The 22549-nt window shown below is 41.1% G+C and overlaps 1 protein-coding gene across 1 annotated transcript in view; it reads right to left on the reverse strand.

Moving 5' to 3' along the window:
• The window catches only part of RYR3 (ryanodine receptor 3), a 504534-nt gene that overhangs the window by 304276 nt on the left and 177709 nt on the right, over positions 1-22549 (reverse strand). Inside the window, exon 3 of the mRNA XM_045822230.1 lies at positions 10372-10471. Within this exon, the coding sequence (XP_045678186.1) occupies positions 10372-10471 (100 nt within the window). The remainder of the gene's footprint in view (positions 1-10371; positions 10472-22549) is intronic.

Genomic DNA, 22549 nt, shown 5'->3' on the forward strand with positions numbered 1-22549 from the left:
TTTCAGTGTCTTGAAGGAAAAATAAAAAATCCACAGGCAAGCCATTTTCCTAATTGAAGTGTAGTGGCTTAACATAAGCTTCTTCGCAACAAATTTGTAAGTGTGCAGCCACCTCTGATTCCACAAGACTGAAGTGTGTGATGTTTTGTTAAATTGCAGAGGCACAAAGAATGGCAATTGCCCTGAACAGTCACAAATGAAAGGCCCAGTTCATTACAAATACAGCTGAAGCCAGTTGTCCATGCAAAGTACATGTATATTGAAGGAGTGAATAACATACCCATTCCGAGAGGTCACTGATCTAGCAAAATCAAAAACAAAACAGTAATTGGATATTTTAGTGGGTGCAAGTCTTTCTGAAAGCTTTTAAGTAATTTGAGGAATCTACTGATACTTACCACAGAGAAAAAACCCAATGAGAATAAAGGGGTTAGATTTTCTGCCTGGTGATTATTTTATTTTAACTAGAAACTAGCAGTAGCACTAGATCATTAGATGCCAACGTTTGTGTTTACTCTCCCGCTGCCCCCTCTCCCCTCCCAGTACAGTGCTGGTGTCATCAAGAAACTAGCAGGCAGGCAATATGCTGCAGTCTAAATTTGTCTTAGCACTTTTTCATAATTATAGTTATGCGAGAAAATCCACCAAAGCAAATGGTCAGTACCTACATCAGGCAATTTGGGATTTCTTTTTCTTAGAAATACTGTAAATAATCAATAGGATTTTTCTTATACCAAACAAGGGCTTTCTTACCACAAAGTAAGTTCTTTTGGATGGCATAGTAGATATTAATTAGATATCAAAAAGCCAGTTCAATGAGTTATTTGCATAAATTTTCATAAGTACCAGCTTATCAGAGAAACATTAAAATCCACTATCTCAACAAAAAATCCTAAAATCCTAGTGTAACATGAGAAAAAACTGTAAGAAGGTGAAGGGGGTAAAGAGAAGGGATATCTTTAATGGCAATTTTAATCTATGAAAAAACACATTAAAAACCTTAGTTTGGAAGCTTCTCATTATTATTTGATTTCTGAAAATAATGTCTGGCTCTTTCAAGAAAGAAGTTCTGTCACCACTACAGAATGCATCCCATATTTTTCCACAAGAAAATTTACAGGGGATTCAATGTCTCACAAATTTTTTAGTGATATAGTCATCACTGAGTGCTTTAGGGCTGCTGCCCTAGATGGAATTTGGGACGTTCTCTTTGTCCACATCGAAGCAGAAGGAAGATAAACACAGTGACCCGTTCTCCCTGACAAGTGAGTCAGGGTCTCAAGAACAATGGCTGACACCAACAGGCCACATTCCCACTGCTAATCAGAGATAGGCTGCAGTCATGGGATACTCCAGAGGAGGTGAGGTGGTGACACTTTTCTATGCTAATTTGGCGCATTGCAACCTTCACAGGTAGGAGAGAGTATTACTGCATCTCAGTGAGGCCTGTGGTCCTTTAGAGATGGTGGGGCCCAAGCCTAGAGGAGGGAAGACCTTTGCCCACAGTCAAACTTCCAGTTGGTGGCAGCGTGAGGACTAAACCTAGACCTCTTGACCCCAAACTTTGTCACCAGACAGGCTGCCTCCCATGAGCAGATATGTAAGGTGAACTCAAACGCCAGGCAGATTTTAAAGGAGTTTTTGGCATATAAACCTCCCATGCTTTTACATGTAAGAGCACTTTTACCAAGTAGATTTGGTTGTTATATAAAAATACAGAATATTGTTTTCGTAGCAGGTGTGGGTGACCAGCCTAGATTAGAAAAAAAAGTGGAGGCATTCAAAATCAGAACGCTATTTTTCTCCCTTTCAAAAGAAAAACAGGATCAGGTCAAGCAAGTTGAGAATTCAATACCACACTACCCAGCTCTTACAGACTGGTGGTGGGCAGGGGTGATAACCCCAGGTTGAGCAAACGGCCTGCCGAGTGCTGGCACTGGGCTGGGTCGTCCTGATGGGGGTCGCCAAAGAGATACTTGGAGAGCTTGATGCAGTGGCTCCTTACAAACCAGTGCAAAAGAAGTTCAGACTTGAACACAATGGGGCTATGTTGGTGCATCCTAGTCATCCTGGTGCTGGGGCAAGTATGGGTAGGTCCTGGGGTTTAAATCATGAGACATGCAGAAGTGACTGTAGTTTTTCTCCAAATGAAATTCTATGTCCCATTCTAAAGGTGTAATTGATGCCTATTGTTATATTTTACTTATTTGATGATTCCTCTTTTAAAAATGTAGTGTTAAAGAAATGCCAATGAGGATGAGATTTATTTAGAATTATGTACAGAGTTCCTCCATTAGTCTTATGCACATACCAAAATAAATTCTCATTCTGACTCTTTTCTGACAATTGTGATGAGGAGGTAAAAACCTCAATGTGTGGTTGCCTCTCCCATGCCCCCAACCAAGGACCTGGCCTGCAATCCAGGCATGTGCCCTGACTGGGATCGAACTGGCGACACTTTAGTTTGCAGGCCTGTGCTCAATCACTGAGCCACACCAGCAGGAAGGTGAAAATCTCAGGGGAAGAGGCTAAATCTGGCTGATGGGGGTGTCTCTTCTCTTATGTGATATAGAAGTGATGGTGGGAGCTCAGGGTCACAGGATAAGGAGGAGGTAGGGATCCTATTAGCCTTCTTCATTCTGGATGAATTTACTGCAAGATCTTTAAATGTGGGCATAGCTGGAGTTCAAACTTTAGACAAGGCTTCAAATTCCCCTCATCAGCATCTATTTTGATTTGTTCACTAGTTGAAAAAATGTTAGGGTAGCTGCATCTTTAGTACATTCTTTTTTTAATGATGTCACATTTTTTGTGGCCTAATTATCTGTAACTTGATAAGATGGGTGAATGTCCTGAACTTGAATGCAAAGTAAGTATCCCATGACATGTCCTTTAAAGACCTTTATAGGAATACCCCATCATGGGAGGTTATGCCACACTGGGTGTTTACAAGGTCACATGGTGCCAGGAGACAACCTCCTAGCTTCTCAGAAGGCATGGGCACATCGTCCTGGGGCATGACACATGTGCCACATGGTATGTGTGCCTTTCTCTAACAACTGCACTGTGTGTAGTATTGCCACTCTAAAGACAGGGGCAAATGAAAGGAACCTAAAGCTCCTTTTTAGGGCCAATGGGACTTTCATGTAAATAATACAGGGAATTAAAGAACTACCTGTCAGTGAGTATGTCTGTGAGGAAGATACTTGTAGAAATAATATCTTCCCAAGTCACATTTCCCAATCAAGGTATATTAAATTCTAGATATTTTAGTGTCTAAAGTCAAGCATTATCTTACGTGTTCATGATGTTATGTGCTCTTATGTGTTATATAAAATGTATCAGCCATACATGTAGCAGCCATAACATTAATTATAATTATTTTATAGGTATATTTCATGTCTTTTTTTAATGGTAAAAGTCTACCAATAATTAAGTCAACTTTTAGAGAAAACCAGAGCCCTTATCAGAAGAAGTACAGCTGGTAATTTTATAAATCAAGGCCCTTTTTTTTTTTCAGAAGCCATTATGCCCATTCATGTCAAAACGCATTTGTATTATGTAGCCCAAGATGCAACATGTACTTGGTCATATAGCATGGAAATGTCCTTCCTTTGATAAAAACATGTTTGAAGGATCTGTGACAGGTTGAAATGGATCAGAAGAAAAAAAGAGGAACCAATATTCATTTATATCCCACCCCAAAGCATTTGTAGGAATTGATTTAATTCTCACTCAATCCTATGAGTAGGTTGCATGTTAAAGATGTGGAAAGTAAGGTACACAGAAAGGAGAACTAATTTGCCCCATGGTCACCTGGTCCAGTATAGGCTGGACCACACCTGCCTGACTCCAAAGGATGACTTTTCTTGCTACAAATGCTTCTTGCTCTGTATTCAAAGTCATTTCTACAGGACGATAGGGATTGAGGGCCCAGATGGAGATGGTGATATCTCTTTTAGCCCCATGTCCTGCTGAGGATGGCTGGGGGTGTCATACACTGTAGGTCCAATCAGTCAAAATGTGAAAATAATTCAGTATTTGCAAGCAGGGATTGTACTGCAAACTCCAGACATTTAATGGGCCACAGTGCCAAGTATCTATCTGTTGGTAATTTTCCCCAGAAGAAAATCAAATAAAATTTGGTCAGAGGTAAAGTGACCCAGGGATGAGTTTAACTAAGGTGGGTTCTAAGGGGCACCAACTGTTCTCTGCTCCCAGGTCCTCATCATCATTCATTCTCCTTTTCAACATAAAGCTGGGTCTCCCAAGCTATGGGCTGTAGCTAAAGACATTTCAATGATAAACTCTTGTTGTTAAATGGAGCCAGGCATCTTTGTTTTCTTTGTTAGCAAGAGGGATTCCTGCAGAATTGTAACTCCTTGCCAAAGTACTTCTGTACACTCATCACATGGATAAAAAAACTGAAATAATTTTTTAAAAGGTTCAGTTGCTGCATAGCAGTGAACAGACACACTGCACAAGATCCAATTTATGGTGGCAGTCATGACATTTGTGAGCATAGCATCTATTTAAATGCATTTATATCTATTTCCAAACAGAATGGCCTGGCACGCAAAGGAGGTGTCATTCCATTCAAACATCGCCAGGCTCCCCAGGGAATCATTCTGGTCTGTCATGTCAACTCATTTCCTGCTCTATTTTTCCCTCTTTTTTCTTCCCTGCTGGATATTATCACCTCTTATCACCCGAAATCAAATTAACTTCTAATAGAAAATGTACACAGCAATCACTTCAGAAAAGCAAAACAATCAGACCCAAGAGGTTACATAAAATATTATTTCTCATACTAAAGGCAGAGAGCCTGGATAGATTGTAAGAGAGTTCCAAGATGGTTAGAGTTACTGAAGCTGCTGTTTAGGTAACTAATTAGTACAGTTTCCAATGAATAATAAAATCTTTTTTATTAAATTATATTTTCCTGATTATGCTATCACAGTTGTCCCAATTTTCCCCCTTTGCCCCCCTCCACCCCATCTGCCACTCCCTCAGACAATCCCTGCACAATTGTCCATGTGCATGGGTTATGTACATATGCTCTTTGGCTACTCTGTTCCCTGTGCTGTACTTTATATCCCCATGACTATTCTGTAACTACCAATTTGTACTTTAATCCCTTTACCTTTCCCGCCCATCCCTCTGATCCCTCTCCCATCTGGCAACCAATGAGACATTCTCTGTATCCATGATTCTGTGTCTGTTCTTGTTTGTTTAGTTTGCTTTTTTTAGATTCAATTGTTGATGGATATGTATTTATTGCCATTTTATTGTTCATAGTTTTGATCTTCTTTTTCTTAAATAAGTCCCTTGAATGTTTCATATAATAATGATTTGGTGGTGATGAACTCCTTTAGCTTTTATTTCTCTGGGAAACTCTTTATCTGCCTTGCAATTCTAGATGATAGCTTTGCTGGGTAGAGTAATCTTGGTTATAGGTCCTTGCTCTTCATGATTTTGAACAATTCTTGCCAATCCCTTCTAGCCTGCAAAGTTTCTTTTTGAGAAATCAGCTGATGATTTTATGGTCACTCCTTTGTAGGTAACTAACTGCTTTTCTCTTGCTCTTTTAAGCTTCTCTTTTTGTCTTTAATTTTTGGCATTGTAATTATGAGTGTCTTGGAGTGGGCCTCTTTGAGTTCATCTTGTTTGGTACTTTCTGTTCTTCCTGGACTTGCATGTTTATTTCCTTCACCAAGTTAGGGAAGTTTTCTGTCATTATTTTTTCAAATCAGTTTTCAATTTCTTGCTCTCTTTCTCCCTCCAGTACCCCCCTGATGTGAATGTTGGTTATGATTATAGTTGTCCTAGAGGCTTCTTACATTATCCTAATTTTTTTGGATTCTTCTTTATTTTTGTTGGTCTGATTGGGTGTTTTTTGCTTTCTTATATTCCGAATAGCTGATTTGATTCTTGGCTTCATCCACTCTACTGTTGATTCTCTATAAATTGTTCTTCATTTCAGTTAGTGTATCCTTCATTTCTGACTTTTTTTATGGTTTCTATATTCTTTTCTACGCTGAGTTCATCTGCTCTTCCCTTAAGTTCAATGAGCATCTTATAACAAGTTTTTTGAACTCTACAAGCAATCTAGTGCTTGTCTCCATTGTGTTTGTTTTTTTTTTCCTGTAGTTTTGTCCTGTTTTTTTGGGGGGGGGGAGGGGCATGTTTACTTGTCTCCTCATTTTGGCAGCCTGCCTGTGTTTGTTTCTATATATCAGGTAGAGCTGCTATGACTCCCTGGCTTTGTAGAGTGGCCTAATGCAGTAGGTATCCTGCAGGGTCCAGTGGCACAGCCTCCCTTATCACTCAAGCTGGATACTTGAGCTGTGCCCCTCATGTGAGCTGAGTACACCCTCCTCTCGTAGTTGAGTTTTGATTGCTGTTGGTAGGTCAATGGGAGGGTTTACCCACGCCAATCAGCTGCAAGGACTGGGTGTGACCTCTGACTACCAACCTCTGACCACTGTGGAGGATCAGCTGTGCAGGGGCCCACTCCACAGAACAGGACTTAACTTTAGCAGGGCTCTAGTGCTCTCTGAGTCTGCCCCTTGAGTGTGTCACTTGTGGAGGTGGTTTGGTGACGGTGCTCCGATATGGTGTGTAGCTGTCTACTGGGTGTGCAGGCTCTAGGGCTTCCTGGGAAGTGCAGGTCAAGGTCATCACTGCCTGTGTTCTATCTGAGGCCACCTGGCATAAGCCACAAAGTGATCTGCAGATGTCTGGCACTTTTGCTGGGCTTGAAGTGCCTAGGAGAGGCCAACCTGTGAACCAAGGCCAGCTGCTGCTGCTAGTGTCAGGCCTGGGGCCACTTAGCAAGAGGTATGGAGCTTGCTGAGGCTGGATGCTGCTTGTTTGAGAGGATTTAGAAATACCTGAAGCATGATCCAAAGCAAGCCATTGCTATGAAAAAGTCACTGGAAACAAGTTGGGTGGGGCATAGCTTCAGGGAATCACCAGGGCATGGCAAACAGTGTGAGCCAGGTTGATGGAGTCTCAGATATATCACCTGCCTGCCATCTCTGTGGCTCTGTTGGGGGAGGTTTCAGAAAAAGAACAATGGCCTCTGCCAGCAGTTCTGTCTGGCAAAAAGCTGTCCCCCAGCTCTCACTGTCATACCAGACATTTCAGTTCCTTCCCATATGCCTTTGATGCCTTTCAAGCTGCTGCCCTGGTGCTGGAGCTCAGAGGGAGTGAATTTGAGTAAGTCCATGCATGGGCCCTTTAAGAGGAACTGCCTGGAAATCCAGCAGTTTCTGTCCTCTGCATCATCAGTCTCCACTGGTTTTTACAGCCAGAAGTTATGGGGACTTATCTTCCTAGCACTGGAACTGTGGACGAAGGGGGGTCTTCTGTTGGCCTGGGATCCCTTGCTCCTGAGGTATTCCTCCCAATTTTTACCTGTCACATGTGTGTGTGGGACCAGTCCATTCTGTGTCTCTGCCCCTCCTATCAATATCAATGTGGTTTCTTCTTTAATTCCATAGCTGTAGGACTTCCATTCAGCTCAATTACTGGCAATTCTGAATAATGTTTTTTCTGTAGTTAAGTTGTAATTTTGTTGTGGTTGTGTGAGGAGGTGGGCTGTGTTTACCTCCTAGGCCACCATTTTAGCTTTCTCCAAATCTCAATAATTTTTAAAACAGTGCACTGTTCTATCTTATTCTACTTATTCTATCTTATTCTCTTTTAAAATTCTTTCCTTCTAGTTCTAAGATACCTAGTAAATACTCCCTCCCCTCCTACTACTATTACTTCTACTAATAATAATGTCAAGATGAAAAAAAATAACTATTGGATCGCACCTTTTTGTTTGGTAAAATAGCACAAAAAGGCAATAAGACACATGATAAATTTCAGTCAGATTCAACATGGTGATTACTGTTGTTATCCAATAATAAAAATGTCATGGATCATTTATTTTGGAGTTGAGTCTTCAAAGAGAATTAATCCCCCAATAAGATTTACTGTATTGGTTTTTACATATTATATATTAAAGATAACCTTGAAATATACTTATATAGCTATATTGTGTAAACTTCTTCTATAACATGGCTGGTAATTAAGGGAGGTCTTATTCATATGTTCCAAAACTAAGTATTCATTCTCAATAAGATGGTCTTCACCTTCTATTTAGAAAATAAATTATTATTTATTATTTTTCAAACAAACCAAGTCAAGGCTATTATTTAAGTTCTTGCAAATCAAGAACAGCAAGGATTATAACCAGAATTTTTGAATTTACTTTGTCATCTACAGGACTCCCTGAACTACTCAAGCTAAATGATAAAAAAAGAGAAGCCTTTGAAATGCAGTTTTTGAGCAAAACAGAATGCCCAAGAGACAATTCTCCAGTTAGTATAGCTTCTGTCTTGCCACTTTCTATCCTAGGGCCATAAGTAGGCAGGGTCTAGCTGATCCTGATTGACAGTGAAAGTGGTGATATTCCAAATGAACTATGTCTCCCCCACAAAAGATGTCTGTGAATGATGAGTTATTAGTCTTGAAAAAAGAGTGAGCAGTTAAAAATAAAATTGTTCTACTAAATGGGAAACATTTGAAGGAGTGTGCCTAGGGATGAAAGCATGGGGTACTGAGGCCAATGGAAGGGGGAAATAAACACAGACTTCAGTGAACATCAAAGGAACCAAAAATCACCTGTGTTAATGCACTAAGGAAGAAGTCAAAGTTATTTTCAGTTGGCTGATGAAAGCATTTCATTCTGAACTAAAACAGTGAAGAATCACAAACATTAGTGTTAAAGATTCCAGAAAACTATTTAAATATTCTAATTTTATAGATGAGAACATACTGGCCTCAAGAAATTAGAAGACTTGTGTGAGGTCACATTAAAAGCCAGAAAATGACCTAAATGTAAATATTGGTTTTCTTGAGTCTTCGGCCATTGTCTCTTCTATCATAAATGAGATACTTCTTTGTCACATAGGAGCTCATTAGAGTCAAGTAAGAATAATCCATGCTAGGTACAGCAAATAGTTTTTTACCTACATGTAATTTACTCTCCAGTATAGGCTGCAGAAAATTAGACTTACAATTACAGTGTAGAATGATTAGAACTATTTACTGACTTTTGCTCAAGCAAGGGCACCCATGACAGATGTGCAGGGTCAGCAAAGACTTCTTAGTAGATCTGATATCTAAACTGGCTCCTTGAAGGAGAAGTAGAGATTACCTACGGGAAGGGAGGAGTAAAAGCTGTTCTAAATGGAGGGACTTGATGACACACATGATCGTAGGCAGGACAGAACTGACGAGGAAGTGAAAGCAATTCGATGTGGCTGGAGTCTTGAGTTCCTGGCGGGATGTGGTGAGAGATGGGGTGGGAAAGGTGAGCAGGGCTCACCAAATCCTGAAGAGCTTTATGTCTAGTTAAGGGATTTGGAGTTTTTTCTCAAGGTAATGAATGACAAATGACTTTAAACTAGGGAAGTATAATGATTAGATCTGCATTTTAGAAAGAACATTCTGAACAGCCAAGTGAAAAAACAAATGGTGGTGGTGGTGACGGGCAAGTACGGAAAGAACCGAAGCGGTTAGGAGGATTTTGAAGGAACCCAGGAGACAGAGAATAGTCATTGGTGTCGTATTTAGAAGGTATGAAAAGAGGTGTTTGTATTTGAAATATTCAGGCCATAGAATTAAAATACTTGATGATAAATGGACATAAATAGATATAGGTCATTAAGGAAAGAAAGGGTCAAAAATTACTCTGAGGTCTCTGCTCAAAGACCTTCTGACACATGAGATATGGCACATCATCCCTCAGTTTAATACTCAGGGACTATTTTACAGACTCAAGCAAGAGACACTCAAGACAGCTCTGTATTTGCTCATCATCAATGAAACTGTGGAGGTCTGAGCACATATCAAAGACTCTGAATTCCACAGGAAATCTTTTCCAAACTGCCGTCACCTGGTTGTGCTCCACTGGGGCAGTTGTAAACCTCTGAGAAGACTTTCCCAAGGAGCGGGGGAAACCCCTACTTACTATGCACCCTCCATCTCAAGGTCCTCTCAGCCTCTCCACATTTCCTTGTGGGTTATGGAATAGGGAAGGGAGTCGGATCAGTACTGTATGCCCTGCTCAGGCAGCATTAATGATGGTCCCTTCTATTTTCTGGTGGAAGTTGGTTAACCCAAAGGAAGGAGAATTAGAATTGCTAAATAAGAGGAATTAAACTCAGGGAGAAGGATCTATTATCTACAGAGATCATCTCAAGGACCCTAAGGTTTCCCAGGTCAAAGCTCAAGGGACAAAATGAAGTATGTACTTTTGGGCTATTTGTATCCCAGTTCCCACCTAGGACATGATTCAGGTACTCACCCCTTCACCGCCATTTTCCCCTGTGCTGGCAAGCATCTCCTGCAGGGCTCTGACCGACAGGGACTGTTCCAGCACAAAACTGCAGACACAGAGGTCTGGAGGAACAAACTGTGGAAATAAAGCCAGAATGAGGACACCTACTCATGTCAGTTAGGCATCAGTCATGCAGTAACTCCTCAAGGACAAAGAGCCTATGACTCAAAGTGCCAGTTGGATAAATGGATGAATAGAAATATAAAAGGTGGAGTTCTCTTATTCAACTTAAGATGGGTTTCATGCTGGATTCTAAAGGATGAGGAAGAGGAAATCCCCAGTTGCAAGGGAACAGGGACCAAGATGTCAGGACCAATTTGACTGAGGACTGGTGGCACACATATGGCCTCACTGTGCAGGGGACAGAAAGGACAAGCAGATTTATATTGATGTCTGGGTGTGACCAAAGGAACTCATCACCAATAATTGGTAAGAAATCAAGGGACAGACTAGAATGTGGCTCTAGACAATGGTGGGCAAATTAGGAAATTCATTTATTTGTTAAATAAACCTCAATACTACAGTGTAAATAGAAGCAACAGAGGGGATGAACAGCTACATAAATATATTTCTGGGCAAAGAAATGTCCAGAATTATAAGAATTGATGGCCCCATACAACAATCATTTTAATTTATTATGCGCTCAAGTAATGTCATGATATCCATATCTGTTCTGGGACATTTACCAACAATACTTAGAGCCTTCTTTGCATACTGACTAGTAATAGCTAATGCTCACTGAGTACTTTCTCCAGCAGGCACTAAGTGCTTTGCATATATTACTTCACTTAACCCTCACAACCTGCCAATAGGGTAGGGATGACTGATTCCAGTTTTCAGCCAAGGAAACTAAGGCACAAAGAAGTTAGGTCATCTGCCCAAGGTAATGGCTTATGCTTGGCTGAATTGGATTCAAATACAAGCAGTCTGCCTCCAAAGCCCCTACACTTAACTCTACACTTCCTGTCACTGCTGAAAATATTAAAGATATTAATATTTTTCACAACTAGAATATTTTCAATCAGCAAATCTTCAAGTATTACATTTATGTAAAACACAGTGGTTGGTATTGAGAAAGAAAAACAGACATGGGGAAGAAAATCATTGCTCTTTGGGAGTTTACAATCGAGTGTTGTGCATTTTCTTTGGGAGTACAGCTTATAACGATGTTAAATCCCAAAGGACAGTGGCAGAACATTGACACCATGAGAGCAACAGGGGCAAGGAATGAGAACCAGAAGTCACCCATAGCTGTGTCTGACGCTGAGCAGGTGAAGCTGTTTCCATGGAGCTCCAATCCAAAAGTTAAAGCAAACCTGCTGCTAGGGCACAGGTAACCTCTCTGATGCCAACATTTTCATTTTTAAAATACAGATCATAGAATTGGCAGTCTGTAAGTTCCCTTTAATTTACAAGTGTTTATACATTTTTTTATTCTCCTTCTGCAACCGCAATGCCATAAAAAAAAAAAATAATGTCCCACTCACTGGACCTGCCTACGACTTCTCTTTATTAAAGTTTTAAGATGCCCCCTAAACCAGGAATAGGTAATCCCATCCCAAAGGCTACTAGCCTATGGGCGATTTACATTTTAAGTGTTTTCTACTGAAATAATTTTTCTACTCAGGGTCTCAAAAGTAATAAATTCTAAAAACCTAGTCCTCCTAAAATTTGGAATTATAGGAAATTGCCCAGTTCTCTTTAAAAAATAATGTAACCAAGGAGAAACTGTAACATGAGCTGAAAACAGCCTTTATTTTCCATATTTCTTGCTTTGTTTTCAAAGTCTGTTCTTGCTACAGGTAATTAACTCATTTGTATGGGACTTGAGTGAGCAGACAGCTGGTGATGCAGGGTGGAGCTTCACGTCCGGGAGGGAAGTGTTTCTTTAGAACACATAACATCATTCCAAATAGCAGGCAATAATAGAATAAAGCATTTCTCTAAAGACTTTGTGCCATAAATGTACATCATCCAACTCAATTTCCCAAGATAGGATGCCATCTCAGAAGATTTTATAGAGGTGTTTTCTACTACTTCCTAGTCTTCCTGGATCTCAGATCACCAGAGTAGGAAGCCAAAGAAGCCTGATTTGAGTTTCCTATTCCTCCTGCATGTAACTAGAGGAAGTGATTAGGAGATTTCCTATTCAGGAGTGCTTTCAGTTGTGGTTTGTACTTTCCAGGGTGCTTTTTGGCTAATTGAATGATCTGAAGATTCATGCTCACGGTTTAACCCATTCTCTTTATGACAGAAACTTTCACAGTTGTGAGTGCCCAAAATTCTGCCTTTACATGAGATTGTGTGACTCTAAGTCCGCTTTCTTCCTTCACTGTGCCTGGTTTGCTTGGACAGGACACAGGAGCTCTTTCCCGACAATGCTCTCACCTATCCTGATGGAGGACCACTGACAACATGGACACTAGGCATGCTCCAATGTTATGTTTCTTTTCCTTCGAGATATTAAAAGTTCCAAGGTAGTCATGATTTCATTACTGGCATGAAAGATGTATTTAAACAGGAGATAGTGAGCCTGGGGAGGAAATGTCTTATATAGGGGCATGTATCTGCCACTGATGGTTTCCTAACAGTTAGTTTATTTTTTAAATCCTTACTTGAGGATATGTTTATTGATTTCAGAGAGAGAGAGAGAGAGGAGAAACATTAATCAGTTGCCTCTCACATGTGTCCTGACTGGGGATTGAACCCTCAGCCTAGGTATGTGCTCTGACTGGGAATCGAACACACAGCATTTTGGTGCATGGGATGATGCTCCAACCAACTGAGCCACTGGGCCAGGGCAGTTTTTCTACCTCTAGTGTGTGTTCTCTGGACTCTCTATGCTTAGGGATAAGGTCACATCACCCCAGTGGCATGAAGAATAACACATGGGCAGTGGCAAGGTAAAGAACAAGCAAAAAGGGATTCTGGAGAATAACAAAATGCAACTAGCAACTTGTGACATGAACGGAGTGCAGAGCACAGAGCCATCTGACGTGCTACTCCAGCTGCCATCCTTAATTAAACTCCACACCAGCTCGAGCTCCCCTCTTCACACTCCCCAAGAATGAGCAAAGGCTACTGGTCCAGCAAAACTAATTTGTTTGCAGTGGAAGAGTCCCCCAGGAGGCCAGCTCCCTGTCTGTGTGCTCTGGAGCCTGTGCCTCAGTCACTCTGCCTGGGAGGCATGAGGCATGTGCTTGATGATTCTCAGCACGAAGAGAAGGGCTCTCTTGACATCTGTTCTGAAATAGCTCATCACTCTCCCCAGCCCTCTCCTTAGCCTAGAGAAGCACTACATTTCCAAATGTCCTACAGATAACCTTGAAAGCCAGGGTCCTGGGTAAGCCAGGAACTAGGTATTCACTTAGCCCCAGTATGTAAAAAATAGTGGGGGAAAAGGCATATGGATGCTTCATGCTCCATACATGTATGTAACATCTTCCTCACCATAATAAAAGTATTTTTCTGGGACTTACTAGATCCAAGATGGTGGGAATCTGATACTCCTATTAGTGGATTTATTTAGCATTTTCTGCCTAGCATCCTGCAATAAGCACTAGGCACTGTACTGGTCAAGTCTTTGGGGAAAGGAAGAGGTGAGGTAATTACAAGGAGGAGAATTGACATTCCTCCATTACACTGTTAACCACAGTCTGTTTTTGGCTTATACAGTTCCTTATGCAGGGATAAGTCTGTTTCACTAGAGTGTAGGTATCTTGAAAAATTTATGCCTTATTCTACTTTTGGTATCCCCAATATATGGAATAGTAAATGTTCAACTCAAATCTTCTTGAACTGACTGTATCCCAGAAGACTATCCATGAATACATGGAAGATTGTTGCTGTGGTTGCAGACATATTGCACTGAGCACTCACTTGCCTAGCTGAGTCTCTTCCCCAACTCTCCTGCTTATTGTTCAAGAAGCCCTTCTTCTCTCGTTATGATAGGCCTCCTTCCATTTCTCTGTTTACCAATCTGGCTCTCGCTCAAACACGCATCAGTGGTTCACCCTACAAGTGCATCAATGGCTTTGAATTAAAAGCAATATAGGGCATATTGGTTAAGAGTAAACACTCTAGTGTAGTACTACATGAGGTTCTATCTCTGTACAACTACTTATTAGCTGAATGATATTAGGCAGGTAACTTAGTCTCTCTGTACCTTAGTTTCCTTATGTGTAAAAAAAGATGTAATACTACCCACTTTTCAGAATGAACTATGTTTTTATTGTTAAAAAGCTTAAAACAGAGTCTGATGCATAAGCACTCATAAATGTCAGATTTTATCCCACACAGAGAAGTAAAATCAAAACATCAATAACTCAAATGTTCATTTATATAAATTCTTATTTTATGTAAGGATAAGGCAAAACCTCTGCCCTTCAAGGCTTTGTGGTCTAGTAGAGTTTTGGGGAAGCAAATGGACAATTTTCAAAGTATGATTCAAAATGTCCAGAGGGGGGAAAAAAAGAAAAAAAATGTGCAGGGTTGAGTAAGAATGCAGGTAAAGAAGAACACAGAGTTGAACATGGTGGGGTAGAGAAAGTGGCAGTGGGAGAAGGAGGAGATGGATGGCAGAAGCAAGCAAAGGAAGGTGAGAAGAGAGGCTGAGGAAGAAGTAGGTGTTAGACTGAGAAGGGTTTGTGCGTCCCCTGGTCAAGAGGTTAGGACTTAACTTCAGAGCAATGGAGCACCACTAAATGAAGTTATGCAGGAAGTGATATAACCAAATTTGCATCTTTGAAAGATCATTGCAGGTCCAGTGTGAAGGAGGTTATGTTAAGGCAGAGAAACAAATTAGGAGGTTGTTGCAACAAGTTAGTTGTGAGGTGACAATGACTAAAGAAATGGCAGGGGAGATGAAGATAAGAGAACGAACCTGAATTATCCTGAGAAGTTAGGCAAGATAAGAGCTAGTAATTAATTGGATGTGGGAGATGATGAGGGAGGAGTGGAAGAAGAAAGTGTATCTATTGAATGGTATAGATTGCATCAAGATAGGATGAAGCAAGAAGCAGCCACATCAAGCATCTGTAAGACCACAGAGACAGTAATTACTCTTGGCAAATTGCCCACTGGAATCTCCCATTGGTATACCGAGTGATGACAGGAGGGTGGAGAAGTGGCTGTGACTATGTATGAATATCCCTTGGAATGTCAGCGAGGTAGGCTCATCTAGGAGAAGACAAGGAATGTGAGAAAATGACATTCTCCACAATAGAAGAATTCCTAGAGACCTAGCAACCAGAGTCAGCCCTTTCTCATGTCTATCAAGCAGTCAGCCAGTATTTAGAGAGCATAATGACATGCATTCAGTACTATACTAGCTGCTGTAGGAAACAAAAGAGAAAAGTAAGACATGTATTCTACCCTTTAAGGAATTTTTAACCTTAGAGAGACAGACTTACTGTACATGAGACTTTATGAAACAATGCAAAGGAGTATACTCAGTGCTAATGTTAGGAGTATGAATTACACATCTTATAGGACTTGGAGCCTTCTGGACAATGTTGTGATTAGAAAAGGCCAGCCCAGGCTGGAGCTTGACCTGAAGAGGGTTTATGTAGGCAAGGAGTTCCTGGCACACAGTAAGAACTCAAATATTTGTTTAATGAATGAATACAATGGAAGAATTATTCTTTTCAAATTTTTGTGCATATTCTTCCCTTTTGTTTATAGATAGAGATCAGACTGACAGCTGGGGGGAGTATTGGGAGGGTGGAGGGATGTGATCAAGCAAAAAAGAAACAGGACTCATGGACACACACAACTGTGGGTAATTGCGAGGTGGGGAGGGGGTCGGTGAAGGTAGAAGAGGGTATGGGGTGATGAATGGCCATGGAAAAAACAATAAAAATGAACTATTAAAAATAATAAAAACAGCCCTGGTTGGTGTGGCTCAGTGAGTTGAATGCTGGTGTGTGAACCAAAGGGTCACTTGTTTGATTCCCAGTCAGAGAACATGCCAGGGTTGTGGGATAGGTCTCCAGTTGGAGGCACATGAGCAGCAACCACACATTGATGTTTCTCTCCCTCTTTATCCCTCCCTCCCCCTTTCTCTAAAACTAAATAAAATCTTTAAAATATATAAATAATAAAAAAAGAAAAAGAAAACTCCATTAGTTGAAGTGGCATTATTAAGTTATGGGCTTTATAGAACTTGTTTCCTTACTTTCCTTTGCCTTCTCACCCAACTACCCAAAGAAAAGGGTCAAGTACTAGAAGTATTATGAGTTGGTAAAGGGAATGAGCAAAGGAAGGAGAAAGTAGTGGATAACTGCCGTGTACTGATTTTTCTACCTACACCTACCACTCCAGCCCCAGGACTAAGCAGGTAGATGAATGCCATTGATACTGTGTCATACTTACAGGCTAATGGATTTCTGTGTACTCAGCCCCATTGACATGGAAGGCTGCATAGTCTTCCCTGCAAAGTGAAATAACTTCTAATGTCAATCACATGGGGAGCAAGAGTGACTGTGAGAGAGAAGCCAGAACTAAGGAAGCAGAGCTGAGATAGCTGAGAGAAGTTCATCTCATCTTGGACCCACATTACAGAGAGTCAACATGGGGTGTCCTTGGGCAGATGCTACAGAAGCATCCAACTAGTGTTATGTGTGAGGGTAGAAAGTAAGGGACTTGGGCAAGTCATTTATCCCTCTGGGGTTCCATGTAAACAGGGACAGGAGCAATGAGTATGTTAATTGTTTAAGATCAATACATTTGAGCCAGAATGTAGGAATACATTGGCCGTTCCATCTTTACTTTTCATGTGTTCTTCCATTGAAATTTTCACACACACACACATGAAAGTTTTTGGAAGTTCTAGCCTGTTTTGGTTGGATTATGTAAAGTGAGAAAAAAAAATTGGCCTACAAGTAAGCCAGAACATTGAAGGGAGCAAAGTGTTCCCCTGTGGCCAACACAAAGGTAGCAGGGGAATCACACAGAAGGACCACAGGACAGCAGCAAAACTCAGGGGGCCAAGCTGAGGGCCCTTGACCAGTCAGCCTTCACCAATAGGACACCCCTGTTCAGGAATAAGCCTTGAAATGCCTGAATTTCATTAAGGAAGGCTCTCTCAATTGTCCCCGCTCCATGCTCTGTTCGTGATACTTGGGCCTGCCTAGTGTGGGAATAAACATGGCTGGTGTTCATTCTTATGGCTCTAGATCTCAGATTGGGTCTATAAAGAGAGCCTGTTTCTCCAAGGGCACTAGGCCTGCTGGTAACAGGCAGAGCTGGACTCAGTCCCCAGTGGCCTGGCTTCTACATGCTTTGCGTTTGTTCCATTCCACTACACTGCCTCAGGTAGGACTGATCATTATCTCCCTACAGTAGCTCAATGTAGTCTCACTCAGACACCACAGATGAGAAGACCTCCCAAGCTCTCGGAGGCAGAAAATCACTCCTCCAGAAAATGTTCCAGGTCAACCAGGTCCTTTTGGGTATAGTGTGGCACTGGCTAAGACCCACTTTCCATGGAATAGCCTCAGGATAGCCAGTGATGGCATGTATAATTTGTATTTCAGGAGCTTTAAGCACTTTATAGACATTATCTCATCCATCTCCAGCAGACATGAGCTCATTTACAGACTTCTTATCTATTATTGATAATACATAGTTATTTGTATTGTGTTTATACTTCAGAGGTAGATACGCAAGTCATTACCAAACTAAAACCCAAATCCAATCCCAACCAGGATTTATTTAAGTATTTATGCAGTTAAGTATTTTTTGAATCTACCTTTGCAACCTCTGCTAAGTTGTTAACAGATTATAATAAAGTTATATAGTGAATATTTAAGTCGTAAGCTGTCACCAAGTGTCTGGATTTCTACAAGAGACAGCTTAACAACCATTTTAGAGGTGGGTCAGCTGAGGCACAAAGGAATTTGGTAAAATGTCTATGGGCAAGCAGAGAAACAAGATTAGAATCCACATACACATTTTAAATGTTTCTATTTACCTATTTATATAGTTGTACCAGGTATTATGTTAAAGGCTTTTAACATATTATCTCATTTAACCCTTACCCCCTTGCAGGGAAGAGATTATAGCCATTTTACAGATGAGAAAACTGGGATTCAGAAAGGTTGAAGCACTTCTCCACAATCATATGTTGTGAACAACATTTAAATCCTGAATTTCAAACTCAATTCTTTCTGACTCATGTTGTGTCAACATTCCTGAAGAGAAAATTCCTAACCCTACAGCAAGACTACAGAATTCTAATCCCACTAGGCTACCCCTTCCAATTCTTGTATTTTAATAAAAACTTAAAGAACTTACATTAGGTTCCTGACTATTTCAAAAAGCTTTCTCTATTTTGGAATGGCCACTGAGAATGCAGACACTACAGACTGAAGTTAGTGGGGCTACCAGAGTTCCAGAGTTTTATAAAAATCGAGATTTCCAGCAGGTGAGGTCATTTCCATCTTTTTATGCACTTCTAAAATCCGAGACTGACTTACCATGTAAGCTTTCTCTTTCAAAAGGCAACTCAACTCTTGGTATGATGGGCATGTTTCCTCTAAGGACACACATGTGTAATTTTAAACATGTATATCCACATTTTAAACACTTTGAGAAAAGAGATTTTGCTTATCTGTGTTAAGAGCTATTGCCATGGAACAAGGTTAAACTGTAAAACCTTGCCTAAATTTTCTATTTTTAAATATTTTGCTATGGTAAAGGACAGAGGGTCTTTCTGAAACCACACACAGAAACTATTCATAACAGTTGAGTTCCAATTTCTGCTTGGACTCTGCTAACAAAAACCATAATCTGTAAGCAATAAAGTACACAAAATTGAAACCTGTAGTTGAAAAACATTCTTTTGGGGGAGGAGAGAAGGAAGATATGAATTTCTTTCTAATAAGTGAAGTAAAAAAGTTTCCTCCTGATGCCTGAGGAATGTAATGCTCTCAGCATCGAGCAGTCTCCAGGTGATCCTTCATTCTGGAGACCAGGGAGCTGCCCTGGGAGAACCACAGCTGTGGAAAATCACTACGACAGCGCATGGAGGCTTGCTAAGCAGAAACACTCACATCTGCGAACAGAGTGATGATAGCGTCTGGTGCCTGGCTGGCCTGAGGTTCACTTGAAGCCAAGACCAGTATTCAGAAGGAAAGGGACGAAAGAAGATTATATGCAAGGAAAAGGGAGAAGGTTCTCAAGTTATGGAGGTGTTGATATTTTTAAACATAAAAGGTTTCTACTAGGAAATTAAATATTTACTAAAGAACATTTGCTGAAACATTTTCTATGTAAGGGAGGTACCACTGCCACCTAGAAGCAGGAAATCCAAAATGCAGGCCACATCTGCCTTGACAAATGTCTCACCAAGAAAAACCAGCCCAAAGTGATGAAGAACTAGAAACACTCACAATCACTGCTTCTTTACTGCATCCCTCAGGTGCCCAGTTATTGGCTGTTTAATTGACACTGATGGACAGAACCATTACATCTAGCCTCTTTTAGGGAGAATGCTTATTAATTCAAGTGAGAGCAACGTTTGCAACATCAATTGTCCTTTTAAATGACACTCGGAGATGTCTCCCAAGAGCATGTTTGGAAGCACTGATGCAAAAACACAGTGGGCCCACGAAACTCCTGGGCACGACTGCTAACGTTTCAGATTCCCAGGACTGGGACCCTTCTCCAGGTGGGTACCCTAAGAAGTAGTCCAGGTATTCTCCAGGAGTCTCTGACCCCACTTTGAAAGATACTGCAACTGGACCCAACAAGAAAAACCAAGTTCCTGGAGAGTAACTGATTCTTACTCTAGATCTTTTGTTAAAGAGCTCATCAGAATATAAGAATTTCTCTCAAATGAGTAACCCAATCATTCAAAATGCACATGATTATTGATCTTGTCTTATGATCTTGTCTCATGTTGTCCCAACCAAAAATAACACTGAGGTGCCCCAAACACCTATATTCTGCCATACATCAGTTATTTCTGGCAAGTTAAGAAAAATTTTACCAAGAGCCTGGCAAAAATAAGTGCTGTGAAGCTCGTGTTTTTAAAAATAAGGAAGTAGGGACAGCCAAAAAATCCAAGACAAACGCTGGGCAGCTGGCTTGTCAAACTGCCTGCAGGGGAAAAGTATAACTGACAGGCTGGGTGGTTGATTTGGTTCTTGATTGAGCCAAGCGTCTCTCCCTGCCTGCCGTGGTCAGCTGGTTCAGTAGCAAAGGTACTGAACAAAAGGTACATGGCCAAAAGGTAGAAACTGCAACACTTGCACCTGGAGAAACAAGCCTACCGAGGGGCAGCAGATAATACCTACTGTTTATGGGTAGAGAAAACTGAAACAATGACTCTTTACATGACCCTAAAAATATGGCCATAAACAAAACTCGAGCTTAATAAGCAGCATGGGTAATGCAACAAACTCTGTGATTCGCTAATGGGACTCTAACACACACACACACCCATTTTCAGTGGTGACTACCCTGCCTGAGAAACTGTTAGGACGTTATTCTGAAGAGTTTGCCTATCAGAAAAACAGCTGAGAACAGGAAAGAATAAAGGCAGCAGGTCAGAAAGGAGATGAAATCAGCATGCATTTTCCATGTTCCATGAATAAGGTCAAAGTACAGCATCCTCAGCCAGAGGAAGAGCACACAATCCAGGGTGGTGGATTCAGAGGAGGTGTGACAGGCATAAATATCAAGAGATGAGGTGAAAGCTGAGCGTCTTTCAACTTGTCAGTTACGTTTTAGTCTAAAACTTGGTTTACTTTAGTTTTGGTGGAGAGAGAACCCTGATCAGCATGAACCTCCCACATACTTCTCTCTATTTTGCTTACACTCTCCTTCCTTGGGACTGATGATGTGGTTGCTAAAGAATCTGGAAACCATGGTGAGGCTGTTCTTTAGCATTGGGAAGTGGTATCCAGCAGTTGCAGGATGGGAGAATGTTCCTTGTGGCCTTTTCATTGCACAACAGGAAGGGGAAGATTGAGGAAAGCATGAGGAGGCGCCCACAAGAGCTGAGAAAATGCCAAGCTGGGACCAAAGGCTGATAGACAGAACTGAGACACAGGGCACCTAACGACAGTGCTGCCCCTGAGGTGTGACTGGCATCGGCATCACTTACTGGAAGAACCTCCGGTGGACTGGGTCCTCCTTGACATCAGCACCAGCTCCACGGCATGCGTGCACTCAGGATCGGAAGTGGGCGCAGAGCTCAGAACAACAAAGGGCAAGGACAGCAGCTTGGCTTCCAAATGGTTTGAATTTTGTTCCCAGAGCTTCCTTCCCACTCTCAGACTGAATCCAAATTGTATTGTGGAAATACAGGTTTTATTTTTTACTCCCCCCCCCATATGGAATATTCTCTTCAATAGAAATAAGCATATCACTACAAACTAAGTTCTAGATTGAAAAATGTTTGGCAGGAATATGAGAATATATGTTCACTAAATTTGCAGTTTTAAAAATCCTTGTGGAAATAAATAACAGCTATAAATATTTTTTCCAGTGTGGAAAAAATCCTCCTATATCTTAATGAAAAACTACACCCCCTCCCCTCCAACTTCCTCATAGTGTCTGAGCTAAACTCCTGCCACTAGATGTTTACATTTGCAAGAATTAGTACTACATGCAAAGATTAGTATTATGTGCCCTCATTTGCAAGGAGGCATGTGGTTCTCATCATAGATACTTTAAAACATGTCATAGAGCAGGGATTTAGCACTGCCAGTTAGTAGCTTCACGAATTAAAAGCGTTCACTTAATAATAAGCACTGCTTCAGTGGAGTGGTAACGGAGAGACCTATCACCTTATGTGCCTATAGCAATAGCATGACCCTTACCAGGAAGCCTTCTAGGTATGGAGAATGGACAGCCATCAAAATGCTCATTGACCTGTGGAGATCTGTTGGATCTCATCCTCTCTAAACTTTCCCCCACTCTGAAGTCACTGATTCCTTTCACTCAGGGCATGAGCCAGCTCTGATCAACATAAGAAAAGCATTAGGAGACTCAGTCTCTTCCTATTTGACCCAACCCATCACTCAGCATCTGATGAAGCTGGCCAGGAAATACCATGTCAAATACTGCCCCTGTCCATCCATCCCAGTTCACATGTCTCGGCCTTCACTTGAGTTCCTTTCCTCAGCTCTGCTAAGGAAGCCAGGT

This window comes from Phyllostomus hastatus, unplaced genomic scaffold (genome assembly GCF_019186645.2).
Source record: "Phyllostomus hastatus isolate PE091 unplaced genomic scaffold, TTU_PhHast_1.1 phas_scaffold_501, whole genome shotgun sequence".
Classification (NCBI taxonomy): domain Eukaryota; kingdom Metazoa; phylum Chordata; class Mammalia; order Chiroptera; family Phyllostomidae; genus Phyllostomus; species Phyllostomus hastatus.